Source organism: Anopheles gambiae, chromosome 3 (assembly GCF_943734735.2).
Source record: "Anopheles gambiae chromosome 3, idAnoGambNW_F1_1, whole genome shotgun sequence".
In the NCBI taxonomy this organism is placed as follows: Eukaryota; Metazoa; Arthropoda; class Insecta; order Diptera; family Culicidae; genus Anopheles; species Anopheles gambiae.
The window spans coordinates 55287330-55311585 of NC_064602.1; the positions used below are offsets into that span (position 1 = coordinate 55287330).

The following is a 24256-nucleotide window of genomic DNA, read 5'->3' on the forward strand; positions in this document are numbered from 1 at the left end:
AAGCTTACTAACTTCTGTATTCTAATCCTGGCTAATGGTTTAGTTAATAGATCCGCGATCATTTCTTCTGTTGAACAATAGACGCAGCTGATCTGTCCTTTCTTAATTAGATCCTTAGTAAAATGATAGCGCGTTGCAATATGCTTAGTTCTATTACTCAACTTTTCGCCTGATAAGATTTTCAAACAGCTCTGGTTGTCTTCGTGAATAATAACTTCCTGTACATCGTTTAATTCCTCAAGAAGTAATTTCAACCACAGTGCTTCCTGTATCCCTTCTGATATTGCGACAAATTCTGCTTCGGCTGTTGATAACGTTACGCATGATTGCTTTCTACAAGTCCAACTAACCGTACCGCCGTTTACTTTAAAAACATATCCACTGTTGGATTTTCTATCTATTCTGTTCTCGGCCCAATCTGAGTCACAATAGCCAATTATACCATTATCGCATCCTTTTTCGCTCAATCGTAGACGATAGTTAATGGTTCCTTTTAAATATCTCACAACTCTCTTTAACTCACAGCAATCGTGTTGTGTGGGTTTACTTATCTTTTGGCTAAGTATTGATACGGCTGCCGATATATCTGGTCTCGTGTTAATCGCAATATAAAGCAATTTGCCTATTAACTGCTGATACTCCTTATTATCAGAAAGTTCGATTTCTTCTGCTTCGATCTTTATGTACACTGGATCTTTATGTAGTTGCGCTGATAAACAAAATAATCTCCTTGCTTATTTTTCTCTACTTCTATTCCAAGAAAGAATCTTATGTCGCCCAAAATGTTAACCTCAAACGACCTTTTCAATTCAGCAAGCAATGACTCAATCATGTCAAGATTATCTCCCGCAACTATCAAATCGTCTACATATACTAAGACGTAGCACCATTCCTTTCCGCATCTTTTCCTGTACAAGCAACTGTCTGCTAAGCAATTCGTATATCCCTGGCGCTTTAGTTCTTGATCAAGTCTCTGATTCCACGATCTTGCTGATTGTTTTAAGCCGTATAGCCCTTTCTTCAATCTACAAACCTTGTTATCTTCCACTTTCACACCTTGTGGAACTTTCATAAAGATTTCTTCTTCTAAATCGCCGTACAGAAACGCGGTCTTAATATCGTACTGCTTTACCGCCATTCCCCTTTTTGCCGCAATCCCCATTAGCACACGGAAAGTCGTCTGCTTAACAACTGGTGCAAATACCTCATCATAGTCAGTTCCAAACTGCTGACTAAACCCTTGCGCAACAACACGAGCTTTGTAACGCAACAAATTTCCATCCGCATCTCTCTTAGTCTTGAAGACCCACTTGCTGCCTATCGCCTTCCGTCCCGGTGGTAGGTCTACCAGTGACCATGTATTGTTAGCCTCAATAGACTGAAGCTCTTCTTGGATAGCATCCATCCACTGTTTAGCATCTTCAGACTTCATAGCTTCAGCATAGTTTCTGGGATCTTCTCGCTGCGAGAAAACAACTAACGCTTCATCAGATTCGCTCTCTGGTGTCGTATAGTCCGAGTCACTCGATACGTTTTCTGCTTCGTTAGCTAATGTTGATGAAGGAACAAACTTGCGATTAATGACATAATCTTTGTACTTGCTTGGAAGTTTGTGTTGTCGTTGACTGCGCCTTGGAGTTTCATTGCTCTGATCAAACCTTGTTGGGGTTTCTTCTGTCTGACCATCCGATGCTTCTTCTGTTGGTGAAATATTAATCGGATTATTACGTGTACTATTTGACTCATCCTTTCCTTCAGCAAAAAGCAGTTCCAGAAACTCAACAGGAGTTGTTTGTTCCTTGCCAAAACCTTCACATTGACCTTCATCAACGACAATAATATCACGACTGATAATTATTTCGTTGCTGGCAACGTTAAAAACTCTAAATCCTTTTGTGTTGTGTGCATAACCAAGGAAAATGCACCGTTCGGATTTTGGATCGAGTTTTACTCGTTTCTGCTTAGGCTTGCGTACCATAACTGTAGAGCCAAATATTTTGAGATGTCCCAAATGTGGTCTTTTGCCTGACCATGCCTCCTCTGGAGTAATGTCATTTAACGCTCTCGTAGGACTCCGATTAATTAAATATACAGCAGTGTTAACTGCTTCCGCCCAAAATCGCTTTGGTAACTGCGCATCGTTTAGCATGCTCCGAACCTTTTCAACAATAGTGCGGTTCATCCGCTCCGCTACTCCATTTTGTTCTGGAGTGTACGTGCATGTCGTTTGATGACATATTCCATCACGTTCCATACTCGCTTTCATACTGGCATTTACATATTCACGACCGTTGTCACTTCTAAATATTTTTATTTGTCGACCACTTTGCCTTTGTACCATCGATTTAAACTTCTCGTATACTGTCTTTGCTTCATCTTTAGACTTGAGCATATACACAAATACTTTACGTGTTGCATCATCTATGAAAGTCATGAAGTATTTTGACCCACCAATTGATTCAACTTCAAATGGTCCACATAGATCTGAATGAATCAATTCTAATTTTTCTTTGCATCTTTCTTGGCTTGTAGGAAACGACTCTCTTGCATGTTTGCCTTCAATGCACGCTACACAATTGTACGTGTTAGTTTGTTTAGTTTGAATGCCATCGGCCATGCCTTTTAATCTTTGAATACTTTGGAAATTCAAATGTCCTAGTCGCCTGTGCCATATTTCATAGGATAAAAATGTTCTCACTCTATTTTCATTCAATCGGTATAATCCATTCTCAGCAATACCCGATGCGAACACTTCTCCATTTTCATCAAACACTTCGCATTTACGTTCTGTAAATACCACTTTGAAGCCATTTTTACATATTTTACTAACTGATAGTAAATGTGTAGCTAAGTCTGGTACTTCTAACACATTTAATAAATTTACCGCACCTTCTTGGCAATTTACGGAAACTGTGCCCTTCGTAATAGCTTTCATGCTAGCATTGTTTGCCGTACTAACCTCGTGACATATGTGTTGTCTTTCCGAGAAATCTACACCTGATTTTGCCATGTGCGAACTTGCTCCTGAATCAAAGTACCATTCACATTCACTCACATCACCCATTGCCAACACAGAACTCATTGCACGTGTTTTATTATTTTTCTTGTGCTTCTGCTTTTCAGGACAATTAATCGCAAAATGCCCTAGCTTTTGGCAATTGTAGCATGTAACCTCTTTTGTGCTTCTCTTCATTGCTCCTCCCCCTTTACGCAGGTTAGGATTACCTCTACTAAAGAGCGCTTCATCATCTTTGTGGCACGTGGTTTTCACTTCTTGCAAAATTTTTAACTTTATTGCATCTGCCTTCATGGCCATTCCCGATGCTTCCAATCCCATAACCATGGGCGCGTAATATTTAGGTAATCCCATCAGCAGGATTGACGAAACCCAAATATCACTCACTTCGAAGCCTATTTCTCTAAGCTTGTGGCACGTAGACATTATTGCATCAACATATGCTTCGGTCGAAGAAAAATTATTTAATTTGAACGAAACAAGCTCTTGCAATAAAGAGATACGTCTAAACACACCATCATCAGTGAACGCAGCTTTAAGCTTTTCCCAAGCTTCCTTTGCTGTATTAGCGTCCATCACAAGGCTGTAATTGTGCTTTTCTAAGCTAAGCGCGATAGTGGACAATGCCCGCATGTCCATGTCTTTGTCTACCGCCTTATCGTCTCTAGCCGTTACAATATCCCAGCACCGTTCTCTACACAACATCATCTTCATCGCGAAGGCCCACGAAACGTAGTTCTCCCGTCCTTTCAACTTTTCGATACCTACGTTTAGGCATGTGTAAAATGAACGAGAATCGCACCGTTCGAACAGTTCGGTAAAGTGCACGAACGAACGAGGTTCTTAACAAAAAGAACGACCAGGACTTTTGGAAGAAACTGACTACACCGAACGCGTTCGAACGTTCCGTTCAGTGTTCGACGGCACACATAAATGTGGTAATGAAACGTGCAAAATCATATTGCTTTCTCGCTCTTTCTCGCACCGTGCGAACGGGTCGTCAGAGATCAAAATGTACCCTGTTAGTGTTGAAATCGTACCCATACAACTCAATTCCTCGAACGCCGTCGAATTTGTCCAGCAGTGTTCGATACGTGTGCTGTTGGTGTGGAAATCGTATCTATACGACTGAATTCATCGAACGCGTTCGAACTGGTGTTCGATCTGTGTTCTGTTGGTGTGTAAATCGTACCTACACAACTGAATTCATCGAACGCGTTCGAACTGGTGTTCGATCTGTGTTCTGTTGATGTATAAATCGTACCTACACAACTAAATTCATCGAACGCGTTCGAACTGGTGTTCGATCTGTGTTCTGTTGGCATGGAAATTATACCTATACAATTCAATAGATCGAGCCCGTTCAAACGGATTAGTCATTGTTCGCGAATGAACTGAACTGAATTGATTGCGCTCATCATGTTGATCCATATTTAAGTAGTTTTTTTAAATAGAATCCTTAAGTGTGTATAAGGCATGGGGTACAATATATGCAGGAGACATTTTTGCTCGTATTAGTTTTTTACATGCTAGTTTTTGGTCGGTTTTGCGATGGATTGTGTTGACCAGACAGCCGAGTGTTTAATGTTTTTAAATGATTGGTTACAACCGCAGAATGAGTACTTCTTTGGCTACAGTATGCGTCTATGGTGGGTAAATGAAAAAGATAACGAGCGTTCTTTGTGAATAAAAACCTCATGAAACAAAGAACGAAAGAATCGTCGTTCGCGTTCGGTTCTTTTTGGTGAGCGAACTAGTTCGTTTGCGTTCGGTGAAAAGAATCGTTTTGCCCATGCCTACCTACGTTCATTGCGAGGTTGTTGCTCCCGACCGCGTGGCCGCTTAGTGCTGCTGCTCCTGCGCTGCTCTCTCTGCTCGGTCCTGCGGAATTCGCTTCCTCCGTGCTCATTTCTCTCGTACACAAAATTTCACTCTTTGTTCGGGTGATGTGAAGTGTGGCACTTTTATCTTCGATAGAATATTAATTACTTAATTTTGGATTGGGTCTGGGCCCATAACCTGTTGTAAATTACTAGGGTAATTTTCGGAGCTGAGAGAAAAACACGTCTTGTCTGGTTGGATGCAGTAACGGAAGAGGGTTTTCTTTATTCCTAATTTTTGACAATATAATTCTCTCTATTTGCTATAAAATTTTGTTCTGTGTTTTCATTACTAAATCCAGTTCTCATGAGAATCATCTTGCGTTGGTTCATAACAACAGTGTGCAGTGAATAAACAGTGTGCACAGACGCACATGCAGTACCGAGCCGCAATGATGGGTGATTTTTGACAGCTCTACGCCACGCAAACAATGAGACCCCAAATTTTGAGTGATTCAGGCCGAGGGGTATGAGGAAGCTTGAGGAAGCACGGAGAAGCGCGCTGCGATGAGAGTTCGCATTCTGTTTTACACGCGCGCTTCACTAACACCAATACAAATACCGTGCTTTGACGAGCCGTCTGTGAATGTGTGTGTGTCTTCTTTCAGCGAGCTCAACTTGGAGCTGCTCGTCACATCGTGTTGTCTCGCTTACACTACAGCATCGAACCATCGCTCCGTATGTCCCCCCCTCCTACGCGTGCAAAACCACCAGTACAGCGCGACGCTTTGCCGGAGATGGTTGTGCGTGTTTTGTTCAAAGTCCCGCGCGCAGTGTTTGTGCATTGATGCGCATTTCGTTATAAGTCTCGTGCGCCGGTGTGTTTTGGTGAAGTGTGCAGTGAATAAACAGTGTGCACAGACGCACATGCAGTGCGTGGATCCACAGGTAAGAATTTGCTGAACAGAGTCAACGCAGATTGTCAACAAGTTTCCCGCAGCCTGGCTCGACCCGGTATGACGTCATTGGATTCTAAATGTGTACTTTAGTGTGTACTTTATGTTTCAATAAAGTGTTTAATGTAATAAAAAATGACATTGTTTGTGTTTAGTTTTAGAATAAGTGCATGAAAGAAAACGAAAAACGAAAGAAACAACTATCTTTACATGTGTTGGTAGCATGGCTCGAAAGAACACAAACACATTGAGAACTGCAGAGCGCACCGTGCGTTACGGGTGGGGAGGGGGAGGGCTCGCGCGAGGGTGTAACTCATTCGTCGAAGAGACCCCCCTCCCGACAATGGCACTCAAATTCTCTCATTTTCTCATGCCCTCTCTGTCACATTCGTAGCTCGATCTCCCTCTTCTGGGACTTAGCGTTCTGAACATGCGGTTTTTGCAACGGTCATTTCGTGCCGCTTCGATCTCATCACCTTCTTTCCCCTCCCACCCCTCTTTTTGATCCCCGCTTTGGGGCTTGCAAATTTTTGACATGTCAAATGAGAGTGAAGCTAAAATGTAAACAACAAGTGTTCGCGTGTGCCGTGATTTTGTAAGTATTTTATGCAAATTATATGATATTTATCATTAAAAACGTTTTGTTTTGTAGAATAAACATAAAATCAACCAAGGAAGTATGATTTAGTTGTGGTGGAAGCGAAAAAAAAATGCTTGGAGCATGGAATAAAACCGGATGAAATTTCTAGCCTTCACGCACGATGCCGACGCTGAGGTAAGGTGTGCTTGTGTTTAATTTCGATGATTGTTTCATTTTAGGGTGTGCTCCACAGCTAGTAGCTCCCACATTCGAACCGCTCATGGTAACCTGCAATTATGTTATTTTTAGTTTTTCATTTAGTTTCAATGTAAAGTAATAGTTGAAAAACATACAATTTGATTTCATCCAACTTACAGGTTTTACAGGTGAACAACAATTAGCAACTCCCGATCGAATTGCACACAACAACCACCCACAATCACAGCTGTAAAAAGTAAGTATATGAGTTTTGCATGTCTTTAAAATGTCTTATTTTTAATATTTATCTCCATACTTACAGGTAACACGGATAGGTAGCAAGGAAATCAAGCTTGTACACTGAAATCTACACAAAAACTGGGTTTTATAAGCGCACGAAAAGCGACGCGGCTATCTTTTAATAAAAAGTAAACAAAAGAGTTTCGTTTTAATTTAATTTTGACAGCGGGTGTAGTGATGGCTTGAGCGATTTGGAACAATCATTCTCCGGACAGGATTCGATCCAATCCATGACGTCACTGAGTGCCGGTTCATTTTATGCTTATTCTCCGAGTTCTGGTTATACCAAGCAGCAGAGAATAAGCAGAGAATAAGCATAAGCGGTTTCCATACAAACTCTCTCTGAGATTGTTGAGAGGGCCCTTTCAACAATCTCAGAGAGAGTTTGTATGGAAACCGCCACAGCTTCTTCTCTGCTTCAACTTTGCTTGTTGGTATAAGCAGAACTCAGAGAAGAAGCTTTAAATGAACCGGCGCTCAGTGACGTCACGGATCGGATCGAATCCTGTCCGGAGAATGATTGTTCCAAATCGCTCAAGCCATCACCACACCCGCTGTCAAAATTAAATTAAAACGAAACTCTTTTGTTTACTTTTTATTCAAAGATAGCCGCGTTGCTTTTCATGCGCTTATAAAACCCAGTTTTTGTGTAGATTTCTGTGTACAAGCTTGATTTCCTTGCTACCTATCCGTGTTACCTGTAAGTATGGAGATAAATATTAAAAATAAGACATTTTAAAGTCATGCAAAACTCATATACTTACTTTTACAGCTGTGATTGTGGGTGGTTGTTGTGTGCAATTCGATCGGGAGTTACTAATTGTTGTTCACCTGTAAAACCTGTAAGTTGGATGAAATCAAATTGTATGTTTTTCAACTATTACTTTACATTGAAACTAAATGAAAAACTAAAAATAACATAATTGCAGGTTACCATGAGCGGTTCGAATGTGGGAGCTACTAGCTGTGGAGCACACCCTAAAATGAAACAATAATCGAAATTAAACACAAGCACACCTTACCTCAGCGTCGGCATCGTGCGTGAAGGCTAGAAATTTCATCCGGTTTTATTCCATGCTCCAAGCATTTTTTTTCGCTTCCACCACAACTAAATCATACTTCCGTGGTTGATTTTATGTTTATTCTACAAAACAAAACGTTTTTAATGATAAATATCATATAATTTGCATAAAATACTTACAAAATCACGCCACACGCGAACACTTGTTGTTTACATTTTAGCTTCACTCTCATTTGACATGTCAAAAATTTGCAAGCCCCAAAGCGGGGATCAAAAAGAGGGGTGGGAGGGGAAAGAAGGTGATGAGATCGAAGCGGCACGAAATGACCGTTGCAAAAACCGCATGCTCAGAACGCTAAGTCCCAGAAGAGGGAGATCGAGCTACGAATGTGACAGAGAGGGCATGAGAAAATGAGAGAATTTGAGTGCCATTGTCGGGAGGGACACTGCCACGCAAACAATGAGACCCCAAATTTTGAGTTATTCAGGCCGAGGGGTATGAGGAAGCTTGAGGAAGCAAGGAGAAACGCGCTGCGATGAGAGTTCGCATTCTGTTTTACACGCGCGCTTCACTAACACCAATACAAATACCGTGCTTTGACGAGCCGTCTGTGAATGTGTGTGTCTTCTTTCAGCGAGCTCAACAACTTCGAGCTGCTCGTCACATCGTGTTGTCTCGCTTACACTACAGCATCGAACCATCGCTCCGTATATCCCCCCTCCTACGCGTACAAAACAACCAGTACAGCGCGACGCTTTGCCGGAGATGGTTGTGCGCGTTTCGTTCTAAGTCCCGCGCGCAGTGTTTGTGCGTTGGTGCGCATTTCGTCAAAGTCTCGTGCGCTGGTGTGTTTTGATGAAGTGTGAAGTGAACAGTGTGTACAGACGCACATGCAGTGCGTGTATCGACAGGTAAGAATTTGCTGAACAGAGGCAACGCAGATATTCGACAAGTTTCCCGCAGCCTGGCTCGACCTGGTACTTTGCTTTGCAGTATGACGCCATTCGTGAGTATGATAGATTCTGAATGTGTTGAGAAAGTGTAATTTATGTTTCAATAAAGTATTTAATGTAACCAAAAATGACCGTGTTTGTGTTTGTTGTTAGAATAAGTGCGTATTTGCGATCGTGGCAATGAATGAAAGAAAACGAGAAACGAAAGAAACAAATATCTTTGGATGTGTTGGTAGCATGATTGGAAAGAACACAACACATTGAGAACTGCAGAGCGCACCGTGCGTTACGGGTGGGGTGAGGGGGAGGGCTCGCGCTAGGGTGTAACTCATTCCTCTAAGAGTAACTGCTAACGGGGGACGGTACTCAAATCACTCAAATAATACACTCATTTTGCCGGACGGGTGTATTTCGACAGCGTCACTCAAATCACTCAAAAAATACACTCATTTTGCTGGACGGGCGGTGACATCCCCCGAAATGCTATTTCACGGGGGAACTCAGTGGTACTCAAGTTGAAGCCATCTTGGGCACTCAATTTCCATCATGGCTGCCGCTAGTTAAAAAAAAACGACAGTTGGTATAAAAAAATGCTCTAGTGCAAAAAAAACATAGTCCTACCCCCCATCTTTTTGCACTTTTGCTTTTGTATGTTGCATATGTGCTTTATCTCTTTCAAACAAGTAGGCACACATAGGCCCCACCGTGACGTCATATTCACCCTATCAAGCATGACCTGTCTATATGTGCCGACTGTTAATTCTGCATTGTTCTGTTCTACCGCATTTGAATTCTGTGAATAAAGGAAATTTTGTTAAGGTATTTTTTATCAATACATCAATACAGCATACTTACGAAAACTCCACTCCGTACCGGCTTTGTGACTGTCCAGAAGCTTATACGCTCAGGTTAGTTGATGAGATGCTTTCAATCATGTTAGAATCTAATATTAATCAAACGCTAACGTAACAATTACACCTGTTCTCACTTTCCTCTGAATCGTTATCCGGTTGCTATGGATCGCAATCCATGAGAATGGATCGCAATCAACTACGTCTGAATCGTTGTCAGCTACGTTTGGATCGTTTTCAGCTACGTTTGGATCGCTCTCAGCTACCTTTGGATTTTACGGTAGCTCGCGCAAATTTCGTTGCGGCGCAAAGTTTATTTAGTGGCCGTTTGGCGTACTGCACATCATTACAGACAATATGAAAAGCAACAATTTCATATTGTTCTATGTTTGAACCCAATTGAGAACTTGTGTTGAAAAACCATTTTTAGGCAATGAATAACATTTCACAGATTTGTCAGCTTCTACGCATCAGAATAGATTCCCATCCAGACCGCCCCTCCATAGCAAAGCAGGAATATCCGACTAAATCTCGAACACATGACAGGACAGCCTAAACAGGATGACCACGTAGGTCGTTACGCCAAAAAGAAGAAGATTGTGCAGGTTTTTTTGGAAAACTTGGTCAAATAATCAATGAAGTATGAATGGTGATGTAAGCCTCTAATAAAAAAAACCATTAGATTTTACAATTGAATGCATTAATTATTTAATTCTTTCCTTGGCATACAAATGTATCCCGCGGTCACTGAATAAACGGTTGCGCTGCAATGAAATTTGCGCGAGCTACCGCAAAATCCAAAGGGAGCTGAGAGCGATCCAAACGTAGCTGAAAACGATCCAAACGTAGCTGACAACGATTCAGACGTAGTTGATTGCGATCCAATCTCATGGATTGCGATCCATAGCAACCGGATAACGATTCAGAGGAAAGTGAGAACAGGTGTATCTTTTTAGGAAAATGGAAAACATTTCTCATGATCATCGATATGCAACATTCGCATCACAGCCGATTCTCGAAATGATGGAAATTAGCACCTCCAATCCATCGGATTTATCTGCTCCACCGTCTGTTCCATCGGTCGTCCCCGCTGTTATTCTTGATTCGACATTCTTGGCAGTCTCATCGTCACCACCACCCATCTGTGATGTTTCCGGTAAGTTTCTTTTCGATGGATCTATGCCCGGTTCGTCAGCCATACCGGGACAGAAATCCTCTTCCGGACCGTCATCCTCGCCCAGTCTGACGTCTTTACCTGGTTCATCTTCATCATCCGGCGCGCATAATAATTCACTTGATAAAAAAGTAGACATTCTTATTAAACTATCGAAGCAGACTGCGGCTGAGGTCAAAATTATGTTTAATGCAATGAATCCGAGAGCTGGGACAACCTCACGCAATACAGCCATCACTGCCATTGAAACAAAAGAAGAGTTAGAAGCCTTTAATGCTAACTTAGAGGTTAATACGTATATGGCTGAGATGCTATGCTCGCTTTTGTATGCAATTGATCATATAAAATATGTTAAAGAAAGACTTGACAAAATAATAGATCTATTGTTTACTAGGGAATTTCTTTCAAAATGTAGTTGGTCAGGGATTGGTCGTCCCAATCAAAAAGTCGCATTTGCTGCGTTTGAAAATGTATTCGTATTAATCAAATTTGCAGGAGGAAACAAATTTCTTCAATTGAATGACGACTAGGTGAAGAAGATTTTAGTGAGTAAAATGGATCATGGGAAGGGAAGAAATGAAACAAAAACGTTGCGGGAAATAGTTTCACTTTAGAAGCTTAGAATATTATAAGTAAATTTGTAAAGATTCACAGAAATATAAAAAATGTAAACAATTATTAATCAATGAAATCAAGTAATACATTTATTTATGAACCAAATTTAGTAACATATAAAAAGTTCCTCCATCCCTATTAGTTTATAATTGTGAAGCAATACATCTGCATTCTTCAATTATAATCCAGCTAGCACCACGAGGAGGTTGGGATAGGAGTTAAAGATACGCATGAAGTATCTTAGCATTTGCTAGCCAGCTGAAAAAGAAAAAATACAACCAACATTTTTTTAAGTATTGAAAAAAGCTCCTCTTTGCCTATTTCTATTGCACTATCTAACTAGCTAGCTACGCTTCAAACGTGTGCGTTAAAGGACTAAAATGAAAAGATACTCCTCCATCTAACGATATCGCTACAAACTTACATTTAACATCCCTAACATTTATCCTAACTATTTCAGATGATAAATCATCTACGCTAGCTATGTAATTAAATATTACTTCTGAACTACATGGATACGTGAAAGCTGCCCTTTTCCTTAAAATCTGGTGCCCCTCAATAACGAACGTTCCTGATAATTCGGTTGCCCTGATGTATCGAACTATTTCATTATTTCTTGTTGAAAACCATGCGTTTCTATTTCCCTGTCTTAAAACAAAATCTGACTTCACGTGTAAAATTGCCTCTTCTTGTCTTAATTTTATATATGGATAAGTTAATTTTGTTTTCTGTGTACTTGTTTCAATTCTACTAAGTTCGCCTATCCTACCTACGACTTGGCTCAAACAATTATTCCCTGTCCTGACAAATCTTTTAATTTGCTGATATTTGTTTTCGGCTGGGAACGTTGAAATTGTTGGAAGGGGTCTGATATTTTCTACATCTTCTTGTAGGGGAAAGCGGGGCAAAATGGGCATGTGGGGCAAAATGGGCACCCTCTATTTAAGCATTATTTGACTACAAAGATGCTTTCCAATGCTCAAAATGTATTCATTAGAGTGTTCTATGAACACCATGTAAGTTTCATAACCCTTACATAACAAATAACTAAGAAAAATGCAAAATAAGGTTTAGCAGCATATTGATGTAATTTTTGCCACTTCGAAAATAAGCTTAAACGTGTGTCACAGGGATGCGTTGAAGTTTTTCATGATATATTTTTAAAGATATGATATTTCTTTACAATTTGTCTGAAGAAAGCAAGGCGATTGAATGCGTATTTTTACTAATATAATAAAAAGTACAAAAATGCTTCACGTGGGGCAAAATGGGCAGTTACGCTTGGGGCAAAATGGGCAGATGCTTTTGACATACGGCGCGTGGTGAGGCTATGGTGTTGTATTTGTCGCCTGAATAATGATAACAGGCACAGCTTCAAAACATTCGATTTTGTAGATTTAAACGTGTAAAAACTGTTATAATTTTGATAACATATTTTTGGAAGAATTTTAAGGGCTTTTCTGACCAGCAAATCAAAAGATAGAACGAAAAATACATTTCACGAAACGTGCGCAAAAGCATAGACCATTACCTAAGCGCAGTTGTTGTGGCCCATATTGCCCCAGTGGTTTGACGTTTCACAGTTTGTTTACATATGCCCATTTTGCCCCAGGGCTATGCCCATTTTACCCCGTGTGTCAAAATAGCTTCTCGTAAAACATCAACTTTTATTTTACATTATTTTATTGTTTTTAAGTTGTTTTCATTATATGCGGCAATTTTAATCCATAGATAAATGGTGGAGGTATACCATAATGAAACAAAAATTGTGTTTTGTGGAATATTCAAAGGAATATTCTGTAAATTGCTTAACATGCCCATTTTGCCCCGCTTTCCCCTACATGCAATAGAGTATGAACATTGTAAGTCATAAACTTACGGTCGTAAATTGTACTAAATTCTGAAACAAATTGATCTAATAATGACCCTGCGTACTTCCAATAGTCTTGATAAATTTTAGAGGAAACCATTGTAATACCTACAACCAACAGTTTAAAATGGTGATATGCCCTGTCACTTACTCTGCCTTTTAGAAGAGGAACGCTGATGTGATGTAGGAACGTTTGGTATTCTGACGCCTTCCAAAATTTTAAACATTTAAGGGACCTTACTGCTCTCTGAAATTCTGCTGGTAATTTAATTTGAACTAGAAGCCCTGAAATTTCATCCTGCTCATCTAAATTCCATTTCTCGTTTATAAAACATCCTGTCGTAAAACCTATCACTAATTTCCTCAACACTCCATAATATACTAAATGTAAATCGTCCGAAGTAGGTAGTCTTAATACTATGTTTGAGTGTTTATTATCTAACTACGGCGATGGGCGTATCTGATGTCCTATGGAGTAATCTCCATTTCTAAATTCTTCGTTCGTTCGTGCTTCTGCTGTTCCCTCGAAGATCATCCTTCCCATGTAGCTTCTACCCAAAATGTTGCATTTATGGCATCCTTGTATGCCATTGTGGTTTTTGACACCTAAAATCGATGGAATACAATGTTAATGTGTTAGATACACCTGTTCTCACTTTCCTCTGAATCGTTATCCGGTTGCTATGGATCGCAATCCATGAGAATGGATCGCAATCAACTACGTCTGAATCGTTGTCAGCTACGTTTGGATCGTTTTCAGCTACGTTTGGATCGCTCTCAGCTACCTTTGGATTTTACGGTAGCTCGCGCAAATTTTGTTGCGGCGCAAAGTTTATTTAGTGGCCGTTTGGCGTACTGCACATCATAACAGACGATATGAAAAGCAACAATTTCATATTGTTCTATGTTTGAACCCAATTGAGAACTTGTGTTGAAAAACCATTATTAGGCAATGAATACAATTGACAGATTTGTCGGCTTCTACGCATCAGAATAGATTCGCAACCAGACCGTCCCTCCATGGCATAGAAGGAATATCCGGCAAAATCTCGAAAGCTGGAACATGACTGAAAGACCACGAAGATCGTTACGCCAAAAAGAAGAAGATTGTGCAGATTTGTTTGGAAAACTTGGTCAAAGAATAAAAAAATGTATGAATGGTAATGTATGTAAGTTTCACATAAAAAATATGATTAGATTTTACAATTGAATGCATTAATTATTTAATGCTTTCCTTGGGATGCAAATGTGTCCCGCGGGCACTGAATAAACGGTTGCGCTACAATGAAATTTGCGCGAACTACCCCAAAATCCAAAGGTAGCTGAGAGCGATCCAAACGTAGCTGAAAACGATCCAAACGTAGCTGAAAACGATTCAGACGTAGTTGATTGCGATCCATTCTCATGGATTGCGATCCATTCTCATGGATTGCGATCCATAGCAACCGGATAACGATTCAGAGGAAAGTGAGAACAGGTGTATCTTTCCTTTTCATGAAATCGTACAATCGTGAATACTTACATTTGATGAACGCTCTGGCAGGGGCGTCTGCAAGTATCGCTCTTAGTGAGATGGAAATACGTTTTCCATTTATAACTACTCCGTTGTCCTGGACATCATTTATTTCTGTTACTAGACGGCGCAGATAATCCTCTGCATTATCCGGTTTAGAAGTTCCACAAAATATTCCAATAGTCATTATTGGAACATCAGGAATACCATGCAGCTGCATCAAAATGGGCCAGAACTGGGTAGTTCCGCTATTATGCAGAGGAATACCATCCATAGAAATATTCAATTCAAATGAATCTACAGGAGGCGGAGTAGTGCTGAAATAAACAAAAACATTAATGGCTAGTAAAATAAGGTAGTCGGTCTCGTAGTTCAGTCGTCAACTCGTACGACTTAACAACATGCCCGTCATGGATTCAATCCCCAAATAGACCGCGCCGCCATACGTAGGACTGACTATCCTGCTATGGGGGGAATCAATTAGTCACTGAAAGCCAAGCCCACAAGTGGGTACAGGCAGGCCTTGACCGACATCGGTTGTTGAGCCAAAAGAAGAAAGAAGAAAAATAAGGTAACAGTTGAATTGATGTTATTACCGAAACTGTTCTTGCAGAGATTTATCTATTCCTTTGTACCACATTTGTCCACCAGCCAAATTTTCAATTTCTTTTCCCACGCCTACAGGAGTCTTCAGAAATGTCCTGGAATCTTTAGGAACATAAAAATCAGTTGTTTTTAGTATTGCTTCTAAGAAATCATTAATAGCGGCATGCGTGATTTGATGTTTCAGAGCCCACAATCGCATCGTTTCAACAAATACTTGATTCTTGTGGGCTCTATCAAATTCACTATACTCATCCTGATCTTCAATGTCGCTTTCGTCCGACATTTGGTGGCAGCTGTGACCGTCCTCTTCTTCTTCCAACCATTCAAAACAAATTGTTCCTCATCATGGGAGTCATTCAACACATCAGGTTGAGATATGCAAAGGCGGCAGATACGGACGTCCTCATCATCTTCCAACCATTCAATTGATGGATCTTCATCAAAGCATACGCTTGATATATCCGGTTGACCTGTGTAAAGTAAACGCAATAAAATAAATATAATAAAATTGGATATATTAATTAGGTCAAGATTTAAAAAAATATCCGAAAATTCACCCTTATATTAAGAAATTCTACTTGAATGGCTCTAATCAGACCTTCTAATTATCTGGCGAATTTTAAATTTCAGTCTTGTAACAACTAAGTAGGAGAAAAGCAGGGAGGATGCTCATTTTGGTTACTTGTTTGTGCCTCTTTTATGTCAGCGGTGGGGGAAGGGTCTGAGAGGCTAAATTAATTCAAGAGGATATCATCACGCATAGGGTGCCTCTTTGATGACGGCAGCAGCTTACACTAAAATAAGTTAACATACTTTCTCCGAGGTCTCCTTATTCTATTTGGCGAAACGTCCTACGCGGACATACCGGGCTTTTCAGGTTCTCGAGACTTATTCACTACCAAGCAAACGGATTGTCAGTCCGTGGGATGGGGGGTCAAATGAGGCTTAAAATCACGACGGGCATGCTGTTAAGTTGTGCAGGCTGACGATCGTCCCCGTGACCCCTAAATTCCCCTTGGAAAGCATTGATCATCGTTCTAAAAAAGTAGTTTTCTCTATTGGTTGGTGGATTGCACCGTCCCACACACTACACATTTGTGCAATTAACTATCGTATGATAGCTTGCACAATTCACTACTTTCACTGCACTATATTAAAAACTATAGCACCAAATGTACTCACCATGAACTTCCTGGCTTGAAGTCGATATAGAAGCTGTTGCTAAATTGTTTTCTGCTTCCCATTCCTGTTCCAAACGCGTCCATATTGCTTTGCCGGTTGTATATTTTTTCCGAATGGTATGTACAGGCGGTCCCCGAGATACACGGTACCTCTTATACGCGGATTCGGAGATACGCGGTTTTCTAAATTTGACAATTCTTTGAGCAAATTGTACTGATTTGACACATCAATTTCAAATTGCCAAATAATTTCCCTTTTGATCGAATGTTAAAAACTATTTCAAAAGGTTTAAAACAGTTATATTCAGTCAGAATCATATCAAATAATTCATAAAGTGACTAAAACCGCCCCCTACTTGCAAAATTACACGAAAATTTGTGATATTTTAGCAGGAAATCACGAGATTCGACTTACGCGGAAATTCGAGATACGCGGTATTTTGCGGCCGTTTTCGGTCCCCATTAACCGTGTATCTCGGGGACCGCCTGTACTTGTTGGGCCTTATCCATGATGATAATAACCTAAAAATAAACAAATAAAACAAAATTGTGCCGCAAAATCACGAATTGTGCTTGCAACGCAAAGAAAATTGGTTTGTATTTCTTTATTGGTCAAATAAAGAAGGGTTCAATGCGTTTTTGGCAGTAATGCGTGTCGATGCGTTAAGAGTGATTATAAAAATCGGTTTGTTTTGGCACTTTTCTATTTTGTTTACTTTTTCTCACGTCACATACGAATTTGGCAACCATTTTTCCACCCCGCATCCAGGCGTTTCATATGTCTCGGCCTGCTGTCTGCCAAAATGACATTCGAAGCAGGCTCATGTGCTATCTCTTTCCCTCATTTCCTTCAGAAGTCGCTCAGCTCTGCGGCTCGGGGTGCGTGGATCGACAGGTAAGAATTTGCTGATCAGAGTCAACGCAGATTGTCGACAAGTTTCCCGCAGCCTGGCTCGACCCGGTACTTTGCAGTATGACGCCATTCGTGAGTATGATAGATTCTGAATGTGTTGTGAAAGTGTACTTTATGTTTCAATGAAGTGTTTAATGGAATAAAAAATGACCGTGTTTGTGTTTGTTGTTAGAATAAGTGCGTATTTGCGATCGTGTCAATGCATGAAAGAAAACGAGAAACGAAAGAAACAACTATCTTTAGATGTGTTCGTAGCATGACTGGAAAGAACACAATCACATTGAGAACTGCAGAGCGCACCGTGCGTTACGGGTGGGGAGGGGGAGGGCTCACGCGAGGGTGTAACTCATTCCTCTAAGAGTAACTGCTAACGGAGGGCGGTACTCAATTCCACGCAAACAATGGGCAGATTCAGGCCGAGGGGTATGAGGAAGCTTGAGGAAGCAAGGAGAAACGCGCTGCGATGAGAGTTCGCATTCTGTTTTACACGCGCGCTTCACTAACACCAATACAAATACCGTGCTTTGACGAGCCGTCTGTGAATCTGTGTGTGTGTCTTCTTTCAGCGAGCTCAACTTGGAGCTGCTCGTCACATCGTGTTGTCTCGCTTACACTACAGCATCGAACCATCGCTCCGTATGTCCCCCCTCCTACGCGAACAAAACCACCAGTACAGCGCGACGCTTTGTCGGAGATGGTTGTGCGCGTTTCGTTCTAAGTCCCGCGCGCAGTGTTTGTGCGTTGATGCACATTTCGTTATAAGTCTCGTGCGCCGGTGTGTTTTGATAAAGTGTGAAGTGAACAGTGTGTACAGACGCACATGCAGTGCGTGCATCGACAGGTAAGAATTTGCTGAACAGAGGTGTGGTAGTGAGCTTCTAACGATAGCGATCGTTAGATAAGTATTGAGTAAAGAGAGCACTTGATAGTTATCAACCGAGCAAACCACACGTGTTATTATTGAGTACCACAAACTGGCGACGAGGATTGGGAGAAAAAAAAGGGAGTTCAGTGCAAACGAGTTCAAATGCGATGAGATAAAGCACACGCAGGACACATGGTGTAAAAGTGATCGCGTATGAGCGTATAAGCGAGGTGTGGAAAAAAGGGCGCATCGCATTTGTTAGCAGAACAATAGAAGAAAAAAAAACTGCTCTGTTCTGATTTGTAAGCAGAACAATAGAAGAAAAAAATTGGAAAAAAACTGCGTCTAGCAAGCAACGTGGAAAAATTGCGTCTTGTAAGCAGCGGAAAAAACTGCGTCTAGTAAGCAGCGTGGAAAAAAAACTGCGTCTAGTAAGCAGCAAAAAAAAAAAAACAGGTAGAAAGTGCGTCGGGTCTGGAAAAAAAGAACATCGGAAAAAAACTAAGCTTCCGAACAAAAGGCATAGGCAGAAAAGAGCATCTGATAGTGTGCGTGCCAGAATCACGGCTAGAGAGCGGTGATCAAGCTGCGTCGAGATAGCAGCGGTAGTGTGAGTAAGCGTGTGACGGGGGTAGATAACAAGAAGAGAGAGAGAGAGGAATGGGTGATACGAATCTATTCGCAAAATTACCGCCGCTCGGCATAGCGGGCGTATCATTGATTGATAGGAGAAAGGTATGGGTAACCTGGAAGCGAGGATTTGAAATTTGCCTTCGCGCGGCAAAGATCAGCGATGGGACGGAGAAAAAAGATCTTTTGTTAGCGTGTGGCTCATTTGAGCTACAGGAAATTTTTTTTTAGTATTCCTGATGCCGATGTGGGTGAAAATGTGGAACAAGGAATCGATCCTTACGCGGTTGCAATTGAGAAATTGGATGAATATTTTGCCCCTCAACGACACGAGGCACATGAAAGATTCCTTTTTTGGGATATGAAACCTGAACCAGAAGAATCCATTGATAAATTTTTGATTCGTGTCCAAGCACATGGATCTAAATGCAATTTTGGAAAAACGGCATTGGAAAGCTCAGGAATCGCGGTGGTAGATAAAATGCTACAGTTCGTACCGAACCAATTAAGGGTTAGATTGCTTCAAGAAAAAGATCTTTCGATAGAAGAGTTAGTACGACAAGTCAATTCCTATGAAGCCTCTCGTTCCACAAACGATCAAATCAGTGGTAACGCTAATAACACTCGTCCGGCGAATAACCAAGCATCAGATAATATAAACTATATAGTATCACCTTGCGGATGCTGTGGATGGTCGCATAACCGGAGAACCTGTCCAGCACGAGACAAGACGTGTGCGAAGTGTGGGCAACGTGGCCATTTTGCAGGAGTGTGTCGCTCTACTTCATTTGCGGCAAAAAGTGAGCATTTCAATCAGAATACATTTAAAAGATCGCATGGCAACACTGAGTCATTAAATACGGGACCGGCTACAAAAAGGAAGTTTTCTCGACAAATTCAAAGAATACACGCTTTGGAATACGAAGAGGAGGAAACTAATACTGAGCTGGTTGAGATGGTTTCATCGGGAAATGATTCGGATGGGTTAATTTGGACAAAAGTAGGAGGAATTTTAATTGAGATGCAAATAGATTCAGGAGTAAAATCCAATATCATTGATGATAAGACATGGGAATCGATGAAAAATAATGGCATCAAAACCATCGGAGAAATAAGAGCTTCGGATCGGAAGTTTAAAGCATATGCTCAAACAAATTGCTTAAAAGTAATTGTAATGTTTGACGCACAAATAGCCATATCAGATGGAGATAAAGAACTAAAAACCGTTTCTCGGTTTTATGTCGTTGAAAATGGACCGCAACCCCTTCTGGGCAAAGATACGGCAAAACAGTTGGGAGTATTGGTTGTAGGATTACCGAGTCAGCGTGAGTTGATTCATAGTGTAGACAGTTGCCGGCAATTTCCTTACATCAAGGGAGTTAAAATAAATATCCCTATAGACAGGACGGTGAGGCCTGTAGCACAGCGATTAAGACGGCTACCTTTACTGACATTAGAAAAGGTGGATAAAAAACTCGAAGAGTTATTAGACAAGGATGTTATTGAAAGAGTTACCGAGCCAAGCCAATGGGTCTCTCCGATGGTCATAGTCGTCAAAGATAGTGGCGACATACGGTTGTGCATTGACATGCGACAACTAAATAAAGCAATTCTACGCGAATCACACCCATTGCCGACAATCGAAGAAATACGATGGAAGATGAATGGAAAAAAGTTTTTCTCGCGGTTGGATGTCAAAGATGCTTTCCACCAGCTTCTGCTTGATGACGAGAGCAAGCCATTGACCACATTTATTACTCATCGCGGTCTTTTTAGATATAAAAGGTTACTATTCGAAATATCCTGTGCCCCAGAAAAATTTCAAAAGATCATGGAGCAAATTCTGGCGAATTGTAGTAACACTACAAATTTTATTGATGATATTATCGTTACGGGGAGCACTGAACAAGAGCATGACAAGGCACTCGAGAAAGTGTTGAATAGGCTAAAGGAATTTGGTATTTTACTAAACCAGTCGAAATGCGAATTCAAGTTAAAAGAAATAGAGTTTGTCGGACAAAAGTTTAACGAAAATGGAATGAGTCCATCTCTGAGTAAAATTGAAGCTATAAAAACTTTTCGGCGGCCAAAGAATGGCGAGGAAGTGCGCAGTTTTTTAGGGCTTGTCACTTACATCGGTAGCTTCATTCCAGATTTAGCTACAGTATCATTTCCACTCCGCGAGCTCACTAAGCAAAACATACCATTCACATGGGGAAATGATCAAGAAAAGGCATTTAATGAACTTATCCGATCGGTAGCAAATATTGAAACACGCGCTCATTTAGATCCTCGGTATAAAAACAGAGTTATAGCAGATGCCTCTCCGGTCGGATTAGGAGCAGTTTTAATACAATTCCACGAAGGTCAACCTAAAGTAATTGCGTATGCTAGCAAAAGCCTTACGAATACAGAGTGTCGGTATGCACAGACGGAAAAGGAAGCATTGGCATTAGTATGGGCAGTAGAACGATTCCAAATTTATTTATTCGGTATAAGGTTTGAATTGGAAACTGACCATAAACCACTCGAATCGATATTTGCACCTAATTCATCACCATGCTTACGAATTGAGCGATGGGTTTTACGACTCCAAGCCTTTAGTTACGACATAGTGTACCGTAAAGGAAAAACAAATATTGCTGATCCGTTGTCTCGACTATCATGCCCCACAGAAATCAAAGAATTTGATCCGGACTCTGATATCTACATTCGCAATATAATAGAGCATACGGCAGTCGATGTAGACGAAGTAGAAAAGGCTTCCGCGGATGACGAAGAAATGCAAGCGTTAAGAGAGTCAGTGAGGAGTGGGAGATGGAATTATTCTAACGCTGTCTTAAAACCATACCATCCATTCCGGTTGGAATTAGGTACAGTAGGGGACATCGTCATTCGAGGAAGTAAATTGATAATTCCAAAACAATTGAGACAAAGATTACTCGAACTCAGCCACGAAGGGCATCCGGGAAGGACTAAAATGCAGCAAAGACTGCGAACCACCTGTTGGTGGCCTGGTATAGACGAATCAATTATCCGTATGGTCGACAGCTGTACGGGATGTCGGTTGGTAACCCAATTGACATTTTCGAGCACGAATTACCGGTAATTCGAGCAAATTCCCTTAAACTGGAGCCTTAAACTTCCCTTAAACTGCACCAGTTTAAGGGAATTTGGAAAAAGTCCAGTAAAATCAACTGTGATGCGGTTTTTTCGTTGATTTCTTCTAGATTCGAGCGGAAATGATGTTTCCTATCGTTATAGTAGGTCATGAAGCAATTTTATACTGAAATAATATCGATTTTTTATAAAATAACCTCACACAAAATTTGCTTTTGTTGTTCATCAAATACCAAAGCTATGAATGTAAAATGAGCTCGTCAGCATCATCCATCGATAGAAGAAAGTCTAATTTACGAACACACCAAATCTTAGCGCTTTCAACACACTTGATCACACACAAATCCACAATTTCAGGCGTATCGAGTACTAATCGAGCAGATATGGAAAAACAATTTCGAGCAAATGTCACTTGGGAAGTCAGCCGGACCGTCCAGAACCAATGACGAGGAGACCGTTACCAATCAAGCCGTGGGTTGACGTAGCGATAGACTTTTTAGGTCCACTACCGTCAGGGGACTATCTGTTGGTAATAATAGATTATTTCAGTAGATATAAAGAGATTGAGATAATGAGAAAAATCACGGCTAGCGAGACAGCTGAACGGTTGGAGAAAATCTTCATAAGGTTAGGATACCCGAGGACAATTACATTGGACAACGGAAGGCAATTTGTTAGCACGCATTTCGAAAATTACTGTTCAACAAAAGGAATAGTTCTCAACAAAACTACTCCATACTGGCCTCAGGAGAACGGTTTAGTTGAACGGCATAATAGATCGTTGGTGAAACGTTTGAAAATTAGTCAGGCGGAGAATAGTGACTGGAAAACCGATTTGGGGAAGTACCTTTTAATGTACTATACCACACCTCATAGTACCACAGGCAAGACACCGACCGAACTAATGTTTGGACGGACAATTCGAACTAAAATTCCCTCCTTGCAAGATATTTGCACGAGCCCTGCAGTGGATTCGTCAGACTTTAGAGATCGAGATCAAAGGAAGAAGGAGGAAGGGAAACTAGCGGAAGATCAACGGAGGAGAGCTAAGTGTTCAAACATTGAACTTGGTGACAGAGTTCTTGTGAAAAATAGTATTCCTACAAATAAACTCAGTACTAATTTCAACCCGACCGTGATGACGGTAATAGATAAGAGTGGTTCAAGGGTTACCGTGGAAGACACCGAATCAGGAAAAGTCTATGATAGGAATTCAGGACACTTGAAAAAGATAAACTGCCCAAGTCACACAAAGGAGCAAGAACGCACTCATGAATCTGTGTTTCAGGAAACCCCACTTAAGAAATCTAGACCACATCGAGCACTAAAACGTCCAAGCAGATATTTGGATTAATTATCTATGTGGGAGTATTGCATACACAAAACAAATGAACTCAAGAGGAAGAGAAGTGAACTTTTACACATTAAGACAATTCAGTTACCTAACACAAGGGGAGATGTGGTAGTGAGCTTCTAACGATAGCGATCGTTAGATAAGTATTGGTGCTGTGTCATCGAACACAGCATCCGAGAGTGCGATGAGTACAGAATAAAGAGAGCACTTGATAGTTATCAACCGAGCAAACCACACGTGTTATTATTGAGTACCACAAGAGGCAACGCAGATTGTCGACAAGTTTCCCACGTGAGTATGAAGGATTCTAAATGTGTTGTGAAAGTGTAATTTATGTTTCAATAAAGTTTTTAATGAAATAAAAAATGACCGTGTTTGTGTTTCTTGTTAGAATAAGTGCGTGTTTGCGATCGTGGCAATGCATGAAAGAAAACGAGAAACGAAAGAAACAAATATCTTAGGATGTGTTGGTAGCATGATTGGAAAGAACACAACACATTGAGAACTGCAGAGCGCACCGTGCGTTACGGGTGGGGAGGGGGAGGGCTCGCGCGAGGGTGTAACTCATTCCTCTAAGAGTAACTGCTAACGGGGGACGGTACTCAAATCACTCAAAAAATACACTCATTTTGCCGGACGGGTAGACTCATTTTGCCGGACGGGACTGCTAACGGAGGGCGGCACTCAAATCACTCAAAAAATACACTCATTTTACCGGA

At 40.9% G+C, this 24256-nt stretch overlaps 3 protein-coding genes and 3 long non-coding RNA genes across 8 annotated transcripts; 3 read left to right on the forward strand and 3 right to left on the reverse strand.

Annotated features, from left to right (window-relative positions):
• Positions 1–5400: 5400 nt before the first annotated feature.
• On the forward strand, positions 5401–23768 carry LOC133393488 (uncharacterized protein K02A2.6-like). Its single transcript, XM_061658718.1, has 2 exons — positions 5401–5784; positions 22541–23768. Exon 2 carries the CDS (start codon positions 22626–22628, stop codon positions 23535–23537), a length of 912 nt encoding a protein of 303 aa, XP_061514702.1. The 5' UTR covers positions 5401–5784; positions 22541–22625; the 3' UTR covers positions 23538–23768.
• On the reverse strand, positions 6445–7225 carry LOC133393496 (uncharacterized). The gene is made up of 3 exons (XR_009766198.1): positions 6891–7225; positions 6748–6817; positions 6445–6660 (listed from the first exon to the last, which is right to left on the reverse strand). It is a non-coding gene; the product is annotated as an uncharacterized LOC133393496 (long non-coding RNA).
• LOC133393500 (uncharacterized) lies at positions 7453–8476 on the reverse strand. Of its 2 annotated transcripts, XR_009766206.1 has the most exons (3): positions 7893–8476; positions 7635–7710; positions 7453–7568 (listed from the first exon to the last, which is right to left on the reverse strand). It is a non-coding gene; the product is annotated as an uncharacterized LOC133393500 (long non-coding RNA). The 2 variants fall into 2 exon arrangements; XR_009766205.1 differs by having other exon boundaries at positions 7635–8476.
• Positions 9487–11524, forward strand: LOC133393489 (uncharacterized). Its single transcript, XM_061658719.1, has 2 exons — positions 9487–9753; positions 10653–11524. Exons 1-2 carry the CDS (start codon positions 9590–9592, stop codon positions 11398–11400), a joined length of 912 nt encoding a protein of 303 aa, XP_061514703.1. The 5' UTR covers positions 9487–9589; the 3' UTR covers positions 11401–11524.
• Positions 13330–17429, reverse strand: LOC133393491 (uncharacterized). 2 transcript variants are annotated; one of them, XM_061658721.1, is made up of 4 exons: positions 16657–17429; positions 15465–15944; positions 14878–15185; positions 13330–13961 (listed from the first exon to the last, which is right to left on the reverse strand). In XM_061658721.1, exons 2-4 carry the CDS (start codon positions 15755–15757, stop codon positions 13798–13800), a joined length of 765 nt encoding a protein of 254 aa, XP_061514705.1. In that variant the 5' UTR covers positions 15758–15944; positions 16657–17429; the 3' UTR covers positions 13330–13797. The 2 variants fall into 2 exon arrangements, with proteins under 2 accessions (XP_061514705.1, XP_061514706.1); XM_061658722.1 differs by lacking the exon at positions 16657–17429 and adding an exon at positions 16032–16496.
• Positions 17952–23768, forward strand: LOC133393501 (uncharacterized). The gene is made up of 2 exons (XR_009766207.1): positions 17952–18430; positions 23641–23768. It is a non-coding gene; the product is annotated as an uncharacterized LOC133393501 (long non-coding RNA).
• Positions 23769–24256: the final 488 nt, after the last annotated feature.